The sequence below is a fragment of the Triticum aestivum genome, chromosome 3D (assembly GCF_018294505.1).
Source record: "Triticum aestivum cultivar Chinese Spring chromosome 3D, IWGSC CS RefSeq v2.1, whole genome shotgun sequence".
Classification (NCBI taxonomy): Eukaryota; Viridiplantae; Streptophyta; class Magnoliopsida; order Poales; family Poaceae; genus Triticum; species Triticum aestivum.
In genome coordinates, this window is record NC_057802.1 from 27036880 (window position 1) to 27051456 (window position 14577).

General features: G+C 44.8%; 1 protein-coding gene and 1 pseudogene across 1 annotated transcript; both read right to left on the reverse strand.

The window, feature by feature from the left end:
- Window positions 1-8736: 8736 nt before the first annotated feature.
- Window positions 8737-11247, reverse strand: LOC123076088 (indole-2-monooxygenase-like; annotated as a pseudogene).
- An 856-nt stretch (window positions 11248-12103) lies between these two features.
- Window positions 12104-14341, reverse strand: LOC123077062 (indole-2-monooxygenase). The gene is made up of 3 exons (XM_044499262.1): window positions 13815-14341; window positions 12929-13357; window positions 12104-12845 (listed from the first exon to the last, which is right to left on the reverse strand). The coding sequence occupies exons 1-3, from the start codon at window positions 14304-14306 to the stop codon at window positions 12222-12224; spliced, it is 1545 nt and encodes a 514-aa protein (XP_044355197.1). The 5' UTR covers window positions 14307-14341; the 3' UTR covers window positions 12104-12221.
- Window positions 14342-14577: the final 236 nt, after the last annotated feature.

Below are 14577 nucleotides of genomic sequence, written 5' to 3' on the forward strand. Positions count from 1 at the left end.
AAAGCCCATTAAACATCCAAAATAGATAATATAATAGCATGGAATGATCAAAAATTATAGATACGTTGGAGACGTATCAGCATCCACAGCAATTGAACATCGCATTGCAGAATTGAACCAAGTAGGTAACTAAACACCACAACAAGTGAACCAAGCCACAACAAATGGACCAAGCAGTTAACTAAACACCAATTGAACAATATAACATACTCCTAATAGAAGATCAGACAGTTAACCAAACCAAGCATGCTTAACAACTTGGAAATATTGCACCCTGAAGAATTGAACATCACATTTGCAGAATTAAACCAAGCAGTTAATTGAAAACCACATTGCACGACATATAGAACATATACACTATAGCAGAAGATTGCATGGTAAAAGTAGACACACAATTCACTAGAAGTTTTTAAGGAAAGGCGGTAGCTAGCAAACTGAACATGGGTCCTTATAGTGAGCTAATAAGACAAGCTACTCCTCATTGTCGGAGATATCGATGACGATTGGCTCCTTGGACATGGAAGAGGGCGAGGACTCTGCATCATGGGTGCCCTCGTTGTAGTGGTGAGTTGCCTGAGCCGCTCCGGGCACCAATCTGTTGGCTCTTGAGATGAGGTAAGCACGTGCACGCTGAGAAAACACCTCATAACCTTCGTCAAAGGCACCGATAGTGGCCTGGAGAAAACACCACGAACTATCGTTTAAAGCAGCCAACCGCGTCGCAGCGTCGGCGCGCAAGGCGTCAACGATGGCCTCGACAGCGAGGTGCTCCTCCAAGATCTGGGGGCCGGCACGAATGGCAACCATCGCGACCTCATCCGCGCGCGCGGCCGCGATTTGCTTCTCCGCTGCCAAATGCTCCTTGAGGTCCTGGCTAGACTGCGTGCACCATGACTTAGGGCGGCGCTTATTTGGTGGAGGGGTCAGTGATTTGGGTGTAAGGTGTCGCGCTCGCGCTGGCGGTCGGGGGATGTGGAAGGAGGAGGATGGGGGTCGGGCGTGGATTACCTGCCTGGATAGGCGAGGCCGAGCAGCGTGAAGGAGGGTCGCCGGCGAGGAGGCGGCGGCGCTGCAAGCAAGGAGTGAAGGTTTCAACTTGGAAAGGAAGGCGGAAACAGGGGAAATGTGGCTTTTGGTAAGAGGGAGGCGGCGGGGAGGTAGATATTTCCGCCGAAGCCAAAAATTTGGAATCGCTTCAGCCAAAAAACAAGCGCGCAAAGTGTCATCAGACACGGTCCCTTATTCAGAGCGGGCTGTGGACTATAGCCGTCGCACCTTCTCACGGTGCTCCAAGATATTTTGCGTTGCATCTCACACGGTTGGTTATAATAAACTGTGTGGGATCTACTTGATTTTTCGTCTTGATTTGAATTACATAATGGGGTCACAGCGGCCATGGACGGTGTTTGAATTGCTAGACCTTTTATCTGCAGTGATCATAAAAGAATTGGAATTATTCAGGTTTCGTTTGGACATTTTTATGCATTAAGTGAGTTTTCAATGCATTTGTGTGCATAATTCAAATTTGAACTACATGCACATGCTCCGGTGCATATTAATTGGTTGAAAAATAAAATCTTTGTCCATGGCTGCATGCTTAGGTCCCATGCAAGAAATGGGAATGAATGTTAAACACCCTGCCACCGTCACTCGGCCGCAAACATTGAGATACCTAGTTTTTAAACTCTAGTGAATCAAAAACTCGTCTGAAATTCATGAAACTTGGCATGCTATCATGGAGCGGCATCAACATGGCGTGGTAAAGTTTTTGTCCCATTTGGGGCAGGTTTGCGTATATGCTTCTCACAAACCAGAGCTTCTCACAACAAGCATGATGGTTTCGGTAGGGAACGCCCCAACTTTGGGGATCAAACGATATTCATTGCCTCTAATTGCTTTCAAATTTTTTCTCGTGTCAACATAGAACAACAGGAGTGTTGTGTTATTTTTTGTGATTTTTCAGGGTTCGTTTGGATATTTTTATGCATTAAGTGAGTTTTCAATGCATTTATGTGCATAATTCAAATTTGAACTACATGCACATGCTCCGGTGCATATAAATTGGTTGAAAAATAAAATCTTTTGTCCTTGGGTGCATGCTTAGGGCCCATGCAAGAAATGGGAATGAATGTCAAACACCCTACCACCGTCACTCGGCCGCAAACATTGAGATACCTGGTTTTTAAATGCTAGTAAATCCAAAACTCGTCTGAAATTCATGGAACTTGGCATGCTATCATGGAGAGGCATCCACATGGCGTGGTAAAGTTTTTGTCCCATTTGGCGCAGGTTTGGGTATATGCTTGTGACAAACTAGAGCTTCTCACAACAAGCATGATGGTTTCGGTAGGGAACGCCCCAACTTTGGGGGCGAAACGATATCCATTGCCTCTTATTGCTTTCAAATTTTTTCTTGTGTCAACATAGAACAACAGGCGTGTTGTGTTATTTTTTGTGATTTTTCGGGGTTCGTTTGGACATTTTTATGCATTAAGTGAGTTTTCAATGCATTTATGTGCATAATTCAAATTTGAACTACATGCACATGCTCCGATGCATATAAATTGGTTGAAAAATCAAATCTTTGTCCTTGGGTGCATGCTTAGGTCCCATGCTAGAAATGGAAATGAATGTCAAACACCTTACCACCGTCACTCGGCCGCAAACATTGAGATACCTGGTTTTTAAATTCAAGTAAATCCAAAACTCGTCTGAAATTCATGAAACTTGGCATGCTATCATGGAGCGGCATTGACATGGCGTGGTAAAGTTTTTGTCCCATTTGGGGCAGGTTTGGGTATATGCTTCTCACAAACTAGAGTTTCTCACAACAAGCATGATGGTTTCGGTAGTGAACGCCCCAACTTTGGGGGCGAAACGATATCCATTGCCTCTTATTGCTTTCAATTTTTTTCTGGTGTCAACATAGAACAACAGGAGTTTTGTGTTATTTTTTGTGATTTTTCGGGGTTCGTTTGGACATTTTTATGCATTAAGTGAGTTTTCAATGCATTTATGTGCATAATTCAAATTTGAACTACATGCACATGCTCCGGTGCATATAAATTGGTTGAAAAATCAAATCTTTGTCCTTGGGTGCATTCTTAGGTCCCATGCAATAAATGGGAATGAATGTCAAACACCCTGCCACCGTCACTCGGCCGCAAACATTGAGATACCTGGTTTTAAAATTCTAGTAAATCCAAAACTCGTTTGAAATTCATGAAACTTGGCTTGCTATCATGGAGCGGCAACAACATGTCGTGGTAAAGTTTTTGTCCCATTTGGCGCAGGTTTGGGTATATGCTTCTCACAAACCAGAGCTTCTCACAACAAGCATGATGGTTTCGGTAAGGAATGCCCCAACTTTGGGGGCGAAACGATATCCATTGCCTCTTATTTCTTTCAAATTTTTCTCGTGTCAACATGGGCCTTTTCTAATTTCCTTACTATTGTTATTTCTATCAAGATTGTGTTAGCCCTTGTCGCTATCTTTCCAACAAACTTGGTTCCTTGAATTCGGAGTCCGTTTGTAGAAGTTGTGTCACTTTTAGTGTCCTTAAAAAAGCTGCAGTGGTACTACCGCTCATGGGAGCGGTACTACCGCTTGGAGGGGATGTAATTTTTTACTACCGCTCTTGGGAGGGTACTACCGCGGCTACTTCCGTTCCGGACCAATAACTCGTCTCAAGTCCAGCGGTGGTAGGCACGGATGTAGTTTTTAGTACCGCTTGCAAGCAGTAGTACCGCTACCCGTAGCGGTAGTACCGTGAGGATGAGCGGTAGTACCACTCTGTGCGGGCTGTGAGTATAATGGTTGGATTTTTTTCCCACCTATAAAAGGGGCTCTTCTTCCGGAATGAACCTTATCCTTGGAGCTCATGTTCTTCCCCCATTGTTGACCTTCTTTGAGCTTGCTATCTCTCAATCCCTCCATGGATTCTTGCTAGTTTTGGGGGGGAAAGAGAGAGGAGATCTAGATCCACATTTCTACCAATCTCTTTCTCCTCTATGTGAGGGGAACCCCTTGGATCTAGATCTTGGAGTTCTTGGTCCTTGTTCTTCCTCTCATTTTTCTCGCTAGCATTTGTTGCTTTGGTGGGATTTGGGAGAGAAGGACTTGGGCAATCCGTGTGCCCTTGCCATTGCATTTGGTGCGTCAATTTGAGTTCTCCATGGTGATACGTGAATGTTACAAGTTGAGAAGCTTATTACTCTTGGGTGCTTGGTACCCTTCAGCTTGTTCCTCTTGGGTGCTTGGGCGCCCTAGATGATTGGTGGTGTTCGGAGCTCAATCATTGTGGTGTAAAGCTCCGGGCATCCATCGGGGTCTCCAATTAGGTTGTGGAGTTCACCCCGAGCAATTTGATGGGTTCCGGTGGCCGCCCCAAGGGTTGCCAAAGTGTACGGGTTCGGTGACCGCCCCCAAGGGTTGCCATTTGTACGGGTTCGGTGACCGCACGCAAGGGTCCCTTAGTGGAATTACGACATCTTGCATTGTGCGAGGGCGTGAGGAGATTACGGTGGCCCTAGTGGCTTGTTGGGGAGCATTGTGCCTTCACACCGCTCCAAACGGAGATTAGCATCTACAAGGGTGTGAACTTCGGGATACATTGTCGTCTCTGCGTGCCTCGGTTATCTCTTACCCGAGCCCTTTACTTATGCACTTTACTTTGTGATAGCCATATTGTTTCTTGTCATATATCTTGCTATCACGTAGTAGTTTATCTTACTTAGCATAAGTTGTTGGTGCACATAGGTGAGCCTAGTTGTTGTAGGTTTTGTGGTTGACAAATTAACTGCTAGGTTTATTCCACATTTGTTCAAGCCTAAACCGTAATTATTTTTAAAGTGCCTATTCACCCCCTCCCCCCCCCCCTCTAGGCGACATCCATGATCTTTCAGATGGGAACGACCATATACGTGCATGAAAAAATATTCATCTAGTGGTGCCAAGGAGAGGCTAATAAAATATGTGGCTCGAGCGATCCCCACCTTTGCAATGAGTGTGTTTATGTTTTCAGCAACACTTTGTGAGGAGCTCATGCACAGGACCAGAGACCTTTGGTGGGGAGATGATAAGGATCATCGTCATATTCACTGGCTGAGTTGGCAGAAACTCACACAACACAAAAACCAGGGAGATATGGGTTTCAACCACCTTAAAGTTTTAACCAGGCTCTCCATGCGAGGCAGCCTCGCGACTTATTGCATATCCGGATAGGTTGTGCGCGAGAGTACTTAAGGCAAATATTATCATGGCGGCTTGACACAGTGTTTATTCATAATGTATCGCCGGGTTGGAATGGCATCATGCACGGCTTGGAACTCCTCAAGAAAGGATGCGTGTGGCGCATCTGCAACGGAAAAAGTGTTTGCGTCTAGAGAGACAATTGGATCCCGAGGGGAAACATGAAAATTAATGTAAACCCAACAAACTCCTGAATCCGGTGGATTGCAGATCTCATTGACCAAGAATCTCATTCTTGGAAGGAGGATTATATATGATGCTTCTATGAATTAGTTCTTATGTATGTGATCCTTATAGAGTATGTAAATTTATCTATGTGATTCTTAGAGGATACTACTATTATATATGTTTTTGCTGCAGGGTTATATGAAAAAGAATTAGGAACTAGGCTGACAATACCATTTACGACAGCCACACTCAGGAAAGATATAATTTTCAAAAGTCAACCTTGGCATATTCGACACGTGGCTGGCGCTGGCGGCTTGGTTATCCTTTTGCCGAGAGGAAGTAAAACAAACTCGGCAAAAGGTAACACCTGGGAGTTGCCTATGCCTAGAAAGCAAAGATCTTGGCGGTACTCTTGGCGAAATGTGACACGTGGCAGTTCCTGGGAGTTGCTTGTGTCAGGTAAGCCGAGAGCTGGTGCTCGGCAACCGGGAATGTTCTTGCCGAGTTTCACACTGGCTCTCGGCAAAGACCTGATGATGCCGTCCTCACCCGACGGACGTGAAGTCACTTTATTATGCCGAGAGTGCACTTTTGGTTATCTCATGTAACTCATTTCATCATTCCCTAAGATTAATTTAAGAGGTATAGAATACGCTCTAAGTCATCTCTCCTTCAAGCGTACATGCGCTAGGGTTTATGCCTTCCATCGGCGGCGCCATCAATCTGCCTCGTCTCATATAGCTTAAGGGCCATGTGGGCGTGGTGGATCACAGCGCTTGTTGGTGGGAGGGATCCGCTTTTATATGTTTCTTCGAGTTTTGCTAGGGTTTGTATCTTGTTCACGAAGACGAGACAACGATGGTTCCTTGAAGATGGAATAAGGTTCTCCCTGCTTAGGCCCCCAACCAAGTGGTGCGTCTAGCATCGTTGGAGGGCGAGTGGAGGTGTGTCTCCGGCGGATCTCTCGGGATTCATTCGGTGGTTGTCTTTGGTGGATCCGCTCGGATTTAGTCTTCATCCGTTTACGTAAGTGTGTCTTCATGGTTGGATCCTTCTGATCTACGCTTCTGTTCATTGGCGGTGGTTGATGTCCTGGTGCGTCCTATAGGGCCTTAGCACGACGGCTTCCGGTGTTTACTACAATACATTTTGCGTGGCCTCGGGGAGTGAGGGGTGGTGATGGCGGCGCGCATTTGGCGCACTTCAGTGCTTCTAGTCGTCGCTAGATGGTCTACCGATCTGAATGTAATTTTTATTAATTCATGTGTTCATTGTACTGCCATGATTGATAATTAATAGATTGGAAATTTTCCGCAAAGAAAAGTATACGCCGGCAAAAAAAAATTATGAAGAGTTCTCTTTGCTGGCTCTATTTTATTGTTCCTCTTCTCCTTGGTAGAAACGAGGGCATCACATGCTTGATTAAAAAAACTAGAATCAGAAAGATCAAGCGACGGAGGACCAGATGTAGGAGAATAAGTGTGAGGCGGATGCGATCCTAGGATCGCTGTCGAATAGTAATAAATGGAAGTAACCGATCTTTCAAAATTATTGTACGGAAACCAATCGGCAAATAAACATATGTATATCACAGGTTTACAAGGTATCCTTGACATGGCATATACCCCAATTTAATTGTGGAATCATAATAACAATCAAATGCGTTATATAGAGAGGTAAATAGGGAGGGCGTAATCAACGCACCGCACCAAAAAACTGCTCCATCTAGGCCTACAAATAGCCGGCAGAGAAAGATGCAGAATAGCTAGCATTACAACAAACACAACACACACGTACAGCAAAAGTAGGAGAGAAAAAAATGGAGGCCCAGATGATGAGGATCTTCGCGATGCTGATGCTCTTCAGCCTCTGCAGCAGAGGTATTTGTTGATCCACTCTCGGAATCCAAATCGGACGAATCTAATTTTCTCATGTGGATTTTGATCCATTTCTTCTTCTTTTTGTTGTTGGTGTTGGTAAAGGCAATGCGGAGTTGCGGGAGTGCACCCTATCGGACCTCCACGTGACCCAGACGGCCACGGGAAAGAACGCCGGAGGGAACCCGGAGTACGCCGTGGAGGTGGAGAACAAGTGCATCTGCACACAGACAGACGTCAAGCTGCTTGCGCCCGGGTTCAAATCCTCCGAGCCCGTGGACCCCAACGTCTTCCGGCCGGACGCCGACGGCAAGCTCGGCACCCTCAACAACGGCTCCCCGGTGTACTACGGCGACAAGATCAAGTTCAACTACGCGTCGGCCACCAAGTTCAGCCTCGCGCCCTTCTCCTCCAGCGTCGCATGCTCGTGATTGGGAGGATTACTTGGAATCGGTTGGGCCCGATGAATAAGTTTGTGTCGGTTGATTGATGATATATACGTTTGTAAATTAATCCGCACATGCATGAAACGTTATTTTGAGAATTGATGGGTTTGTTGAAATTCGAGGGTGGATGTATCTTGCTGCCATTGGAAAATTTTGTGAAAATCCCACCAAAAAAGTCAGCACATAATATAAAGTCTCAATTCCTAAAAAAAACTTAATGTAATATGACCCAAAAAGTTTAGATCTAAACTTGTTTCATAGTGTCATGTGAATCAAATTTAGATCTGGAAAATTTTGTGCCATCGTAGCTCTCACTTGCTGGAAATTTGTAATTAGTGTATGTTTGTCATGCTGCGAATCAAAATTGAATATAAAAACATGTGCTGAATTAGTGTCTTGGTCGACTATATATGTGCTGAATTATTTTTTACAGATGTTCACAAGTTTAGTGATATGTTCTCCTTGGCAAGGTTTTCAATTTCATAAACAAAACAATTTCGGGTCTCACCGCAATATCAGAACTTTTGAAAAATAAATCAGATCTTGAGATTTCAAATTTCATTGGATTTTAACCTAATTTAAAGAAATTAGTTTGAATTTGTCTCAAAATTTCAGGATTAAAAATATTTGGGACCCCACCAAAATTTTGAAAAATTTAATAAAATTTGGTTGATATTTTTAATCCTGCTCCTTGGTATTATCGGTAGGATTTATAGTTCATATTTTTTTTGCGGGAAATTTAGAGTTCATATTTATTTTACTGATAAAGCAAATTGACATTATGTATATTTTATTTTATTTCATATATACGTAACGATAAAACTAGCTAGTAGTCAAACTTCTCCATTGACATCTGACAACAATATTTGTAGCTATAAGAAGGAAGAATTGGCCATTATTTATGTGTACCATTATTGCCGATAGCACCTTCTTTATAAAGAAAAGCATTATGCAACATAACACACTATTTAGCTTAGTTTTATTTTCGCGACTACTACGTACGTGATTTTGGAATCAACAATAGTTTCTCCTTCCTACGGACGGTTAGCCAAACACCTCTGTCATATCAATGTATTTTCGCTCAACCCCAAGCGGAAGTTGCGAGTCAAAATGGCACACAAGGTTTGCCAACATAAGCTCCACATTCGCGATCCCAAGGTTCATACCAGGGCACATCCTCCGTCCTGCTCCGAACGGCAAGAACTGGAAATCATTCCCCTTGAAGTTGACATGCATACTGCTGCCTTCATCTGTAAATCTTTTAGGAACGAACTCTTCCTCATACTCCCAGGAGCTCGGATCCCTACCAATGGCCCATGCATTGACAACCACACGTGTCCCAGCAGGAATTATGTATCCATCGATGATGCAGTCAGCCATGGCAAGGTGGGGAGCAAGGAGAGGAGCAAGAGGATGTAGCTGGAGCGACTCTTTTATGACTGCTCTTAGGTACGTCATGTTGTTCATGTTGGTTTCACTGATAATTTCTTGTCCTTGGGGTACAATACCCCTCACCTCATCTTGTAGCTTCACCATCAGGTGTGGCTTCCTCATGAGCTCAGCCAAGGTGAATTCGAGGGCGTTAGCTGATCTGTCTATCGCACCAAAAAATACATCATGTGTATATCAATTAATTAGGACAATGCATGAAAGATATATACAAATCAGCTTGTTTAGTTTGAAAGGTATATCTGTACTCACTGTGAGGAGAGCTTTCATGTGCTCTCTTGTGAGATCATACTCCTGTTGGACAGACAACATAATATCCACAAAATCGTCATCCTTGTGATCAGATGTTGACTTGCGCTTGCTTACACGATCGTTGATCACCTTGTCCAACAGATCGGCCCATCTGTTCCACACTGCTTCGGCCTTGGCACAAACCGCCTTCTTGAGCACTCCTACCCTACCCAATGCCGGGAAGTACTCCTCCAAATTGAACCCGCCTAGCAACCGTGAGGTATCCTTGATGAGTTCCCGGAACAACTTGCTTCGACCATCTTTCAGGAAAAACTTCCCCGACACGATGCGGCACGCCATGTCATTCGCGAATGTGTGGAGCAGCTCGCTCATGTCCACCACACCATCGGCAGCTGCTGCCTGATTGATCTTGGCCATCGCCATGCTGACCTATAATAGCATAGGTCGTAAAGTATGAGAAACTAACATTTACATATGTAGTACTTTCTCGGTCTCGGTTTACATATATAAGTTCCCTTCATATTTTTGGTCAAAGTTGGACCACAGATTTAACTAGCATTGGATTCGCAAAAAAAAGTTGCATTGGATTTGTATTCACAAGAAGTTTCAGACGGTATTTTATTAGTTAATCCGGTGATCAAAGTTAGACACAAATTATAAGTGAAACAAATGAACCCGGACGGAGGGAGTAACACGTCGTCCTGACGTAGTGAGAGTCCAAATCAGTATGAGAATAATGAGAGCAATATCTTCAAAAAAAAGAAAGGCTGTCAGCGCCTCAAGATTGCAAGATAATTGAAAATCAGTACCTCCTCGGCGGCGGCGCTGCGGAAAGACTGCACCTTCTTGACGCTGAGCACACTCGTGTAGCCATCATCAGGTCCTCCTTAGCGCCCGTCGTGGAATTCAGTCACGCGGGAAAAGCATATCTGTGGTGCACTGAACATGGAGCAATATTGGTGCTGGCGTGTCCACGTTTTGTCTTCCAGATGGATTAACACGTCGTACAATCGTTCTCAATCAGTCGCTCGCCCAGGCAGCGCCTCATCCGTAGGGATTTACAGGCCCGCCCGTCGTGGAATTCAATCAATCATGCGGTTGAAGTAGGAGGCCAAGCGCACCACGGCACTGGAAATTTACCCACCGTAGAAGGACCGTGCGTGCGTGTGAGGAAGACAAGTGGAACACGGTGTGTTTTGATAGGCTCGATTTTTGTCCAAGAGAGATTTTTGGACCGCACATGGATTTTAAAGGAGTTTACAAGATTGTTTTATGTGGCAGTTTTTGATTGGGTGTTAGTTGGGGAGAGGCCCACCCCATGAAAATCAGGGGGGCAACGTTTATGAAATTTGCGAGGAGTCCGTAACAACCTGTAAAGTCCCGTAGATGTAGCATTTTTGACAGAGATACACCGTCCACAGTTCCACACACACATTCATCGTCGGTTGTTTTTTCTTTTGCGCTGCAAACCTTCTTTATTCACTTATCAGAATGGTTGCACCCTTTACAAGCATAGGAATTGCAGCCACCGGACCGAATCTAGCCAAGTATTAGGTGGAGATATCCTATCCAAGGTAGCTAACTCATCAGCTACATTTCCTATGACAGTGATTTCTCTACCGTACATCGTCGGTTGTTGCTCTAATATTTGTGTCATGTTTCTTTTTTTTTTGTTAAAAAGGATCTTGTTTTTCCGTTATTGCATAATGATAATGGAACAGATAGAGAGAATAAACATGAGTCTAGAGAGGCGACTTGTGATGGCGATCCTGACAAGCGTACCTCCTTCTGCTCGTACGGCCATCGGGGCTCATTGCAACCTTCCATCTTCCCCACCCTCCACTATATCTTAGCCCGAGGATGCCCTCACCTACTGTCAACGGTGTCCAAGATCTTGCGTGCAGACTAAGAGACGCGGCGGTGGTGGTTGTTGGATAAATTAGCAATTCTTTGGCTGATTTAATTCATATAACCGATTATACCCACCAGTTGGCCAAGTCAAAGCTGCGACGGCGGTAACTGCATCCTCGGCAACCTTCTTCCATGTTTCGGAGTCTCCAGACATGGTGATATTGAGGAAGTAGAGGACGTAGTTGAAGTTGAGGACAAAGACGATCAAATTTGATCTAAACTTGTTCCATAGGGTCCAGCAGATCGAATTTAGATCTGGAAATTTGTGTCATCGTAGATGCATGTTCTACTTATTTGTATAATTGTATAATTAGTCTTTGTTTCCCGAGCCGTGAATCAACATTAAATCTGAAAATATGTGTCATGATAGATGCGTGTACGATATATGTGCTGATTTTTTTTCCAGAGCTGTTTACAAGTTTAGGGATTCATTGTCCTTGGTATTGGTAGGATTTAGAGTTCTTGTGGCCGAACTTACGCACATTACTTTTACGGTAAGCATGTGAGTTTTCATTTCGTATTGTCCCAATGGATGTTATATTGTAGTATAAGATAACAGTAAGAAATTCGAATCGCAAAAGTAATAGACAACTAGCATGTTGCACATGCATTTGTGCATGCAACCATGCTAGTTTACTTCAAAAGTAGTCTGACATTATGGTTTTTCTCTTTTATTTCATATGTATGTAATGATAAAAGTAATAGCCTAATATGTGCATTGACGATTGTCAACATTCTAAACAACAATATTGTAGCTATAAAAGGAAGTATTGGCCATTATTTATTGGTGCCATTATACCCTGGTAACACCTTCGTCCCTAGAAAACCGTTATAGTGATAACATAAAGTATTTGGCTTAGCTTTATTTTACATGCATGATTTTGGAATCAACAATAGTTTCTCCTTCCTACGAACAGTTAGCCCGAACACCTCTGTCATATCGATATCTTTTCTCTCAACCCCAACCGGAAGTTCCCAATCAAAATGGTTCATGAGGTTTGCTAACATAAGCTCGACATTTGCGATTCCGAGGTTTATACCAGGGCATATCCTTCGTCCTGCCCCGAACGGCAAGAACTGGAAATCATTCCCCTTGAAGTTAACATTTGTAGCGTTGCCTTCATCTGTAAATCTTTCAGGTATGAACTCTTCTGCATCCTCCCAGGAGCTCGAATCCCTCCCAACGGCCCATGCATTGACGACGACACGCGTCCCAGCAGGAACCATGTATCCATGGATGGTACAATCAGCCATGGCCAGGTGCGGAGCAAGGAGAGGCGCAACAGGATACAACCTGAGAGACTCTTTTATTACTGCTCTTAGGTACACCATGTTGTTCATGTCAGCTTCGTTCACAATTTCTTGTCCCCGGGGTATGATACTCCTCACTTCATCTTGTAGCTTCCGCATGAAGTGTGGCCTTCTCATGAGCTCAGCCAAGGTGAATTCGAGGACGTTAGCTGACGTGTCCGTTGCACCAAAAAATACATCCTGTGGATAACAATTAGTTAGGTGATACCGAGAGACATATAGAAATCAAGGTATATAATTTGAAAGGTATTATCTGTACTTACCGTGAGGAGAGCTTTCATGTGCTCTCTTGTGAGATCATACTCCTGCTGAACAGACAGCAGAATATCGACGAAGTCGCCATCCTTGTGATCAGACGCTGATTTACGCTTGCTCACACGATCGTCGATCACCTTGTCCAGCAGATCAGCCCATCTGTTCCTCACTCTTTCGGCCTTGGCACAAACCGCCCTCTTAAGCACTCCTACCCTACCCAATGCTGGGAAGTACTCCTCCAAGTTGAACCCGCCCAGAAGCCGCGAGGTGTCGTTGATGAGTTCCCGGAACAACTTGCTCCGTCCATCTTTCAGGAAGAACTTGCCCGACACGATACGGCATGCCATGTCATTCGAGAATGAGTTGAGCAGCTCGCTCATGTCGACTGTACCACTGGCTGTGGCTGCCTCGTTGATCTTGGCCATCGCCATGCTGACCTATGAGAGCATGCATCTTAATTAATATATGAGAAGCTAACAGTTACTCCCTCCGCTTTCAAAATAGATGACTCAACTTTATACTAACTTTAGTATAAAACTAGTACAAAGTTGAGTCATCTATTTTGGAACGGAGGGAGTAGATATGTAACTGTTAATTAGCTAGCAGAGGACAACATGGAAGTCATTTTTCTTTCTCTTGCAAAAGACATGGAACATGGAAGTCTTTTTTTCCTTTTTGCGAGACACAGGGAAGTCATTGTTTTCCTTTATTTATTGTCAGATGTACTCCCTTTGAATAAAAATATAAAGACGTTTTTGCAGTTCTAACGTCTTATATTTTGGTGCAAAGGTACAAGTAGCCAAGTCCAAATGAGTGTGACAAGAATGATCGCAATATCATGAAAGAAAAGTCTGTCAGAGTGGCGAAAACTGCAAGATAATCAGAAATCAGTACCTCCTCCGCGGCGGCGCTGCGGAAAGACTGCACCTTCTTAACACTCAGCATGTGGGTGGTGACAAGCTTCCTCGCCTGCCGCCAGTACTCGCCGTATGGCGCGAAGGCGATGTCAGATGAGCCGTACATGATGACGTCGGAGACAACGGAGCGTGGCCGTGACGCCAGGACGTGGTCGTGCGTGCGCAGCACTGCCTCCGCGGCGCGCGGAGAGGACACGACGAGGGTGGGCACGGCGCCCAGCCGGAGGAGCATCACGTCCGGACCGTGCTTCCTGGCGAGGTCACGGAGGGAGACGTGTGGGAGGGCGCCGACGAGGTGCAGGTGCCCGATTATGGGCAGCGCCGGCGGCGAAGGTGGGAGGCGCTGCCCTGTTGATCCTGTCTTTCTGGTGAACCAGTTATGCAGAGACAAGAGGAGGAGGGGGAGCAGGAACAGAAACCATGCCCGCGGTGGCGTCTCTAGCATGAGCTCCTGCACGAGGTTTGCCATGCTGAGCTCAGTTGCTCTATCAGGTTTTGCATCACAAGCTCTGTTGCTTTATAAGCAGCCAGGCCGGGTAGAAGGCGAAAAAGCATAGGCATACATCGACACATATCTGCGGTGCACTGAACTTGGAGCAATATTTGTGCTTGTGTGTCCAAGTCAGGTCTAGTCTTCCAGATGGATGAGCTCTTCGTATTCAATTAGCATACGTGTGTTAACGTTGTCACTCCTCCCACCGATCGTGCAGCAGGTTGTCCTTGTCCTCGTAGCTACCGAT

Bases quoted from the DNA above. Each gene is read 5' to 3' on its own strand.
- LOC123077062 (XM_044499262.1), bottom strand. From the start codon at position 14,306: ATGGCAAACCTCGTGCAGGAGCTCATGCTAGAGACGCCACCGCGGGCA. The intron at 13,358-13,814 runs GTACTGATTTCT...ATGCTCTCATAG, and splicing joins GCAGCGCCGCCGCGGAGGAG to GTCAGCATGGCGATGGCCAA. The intron at 12,846-12,928 runs GTAAGTACAGAT...TGTTATCCACAG, and splicing joins ACATGAAAGCTCTCCTCACG to GATGTATTTTTTGGTGCAAC.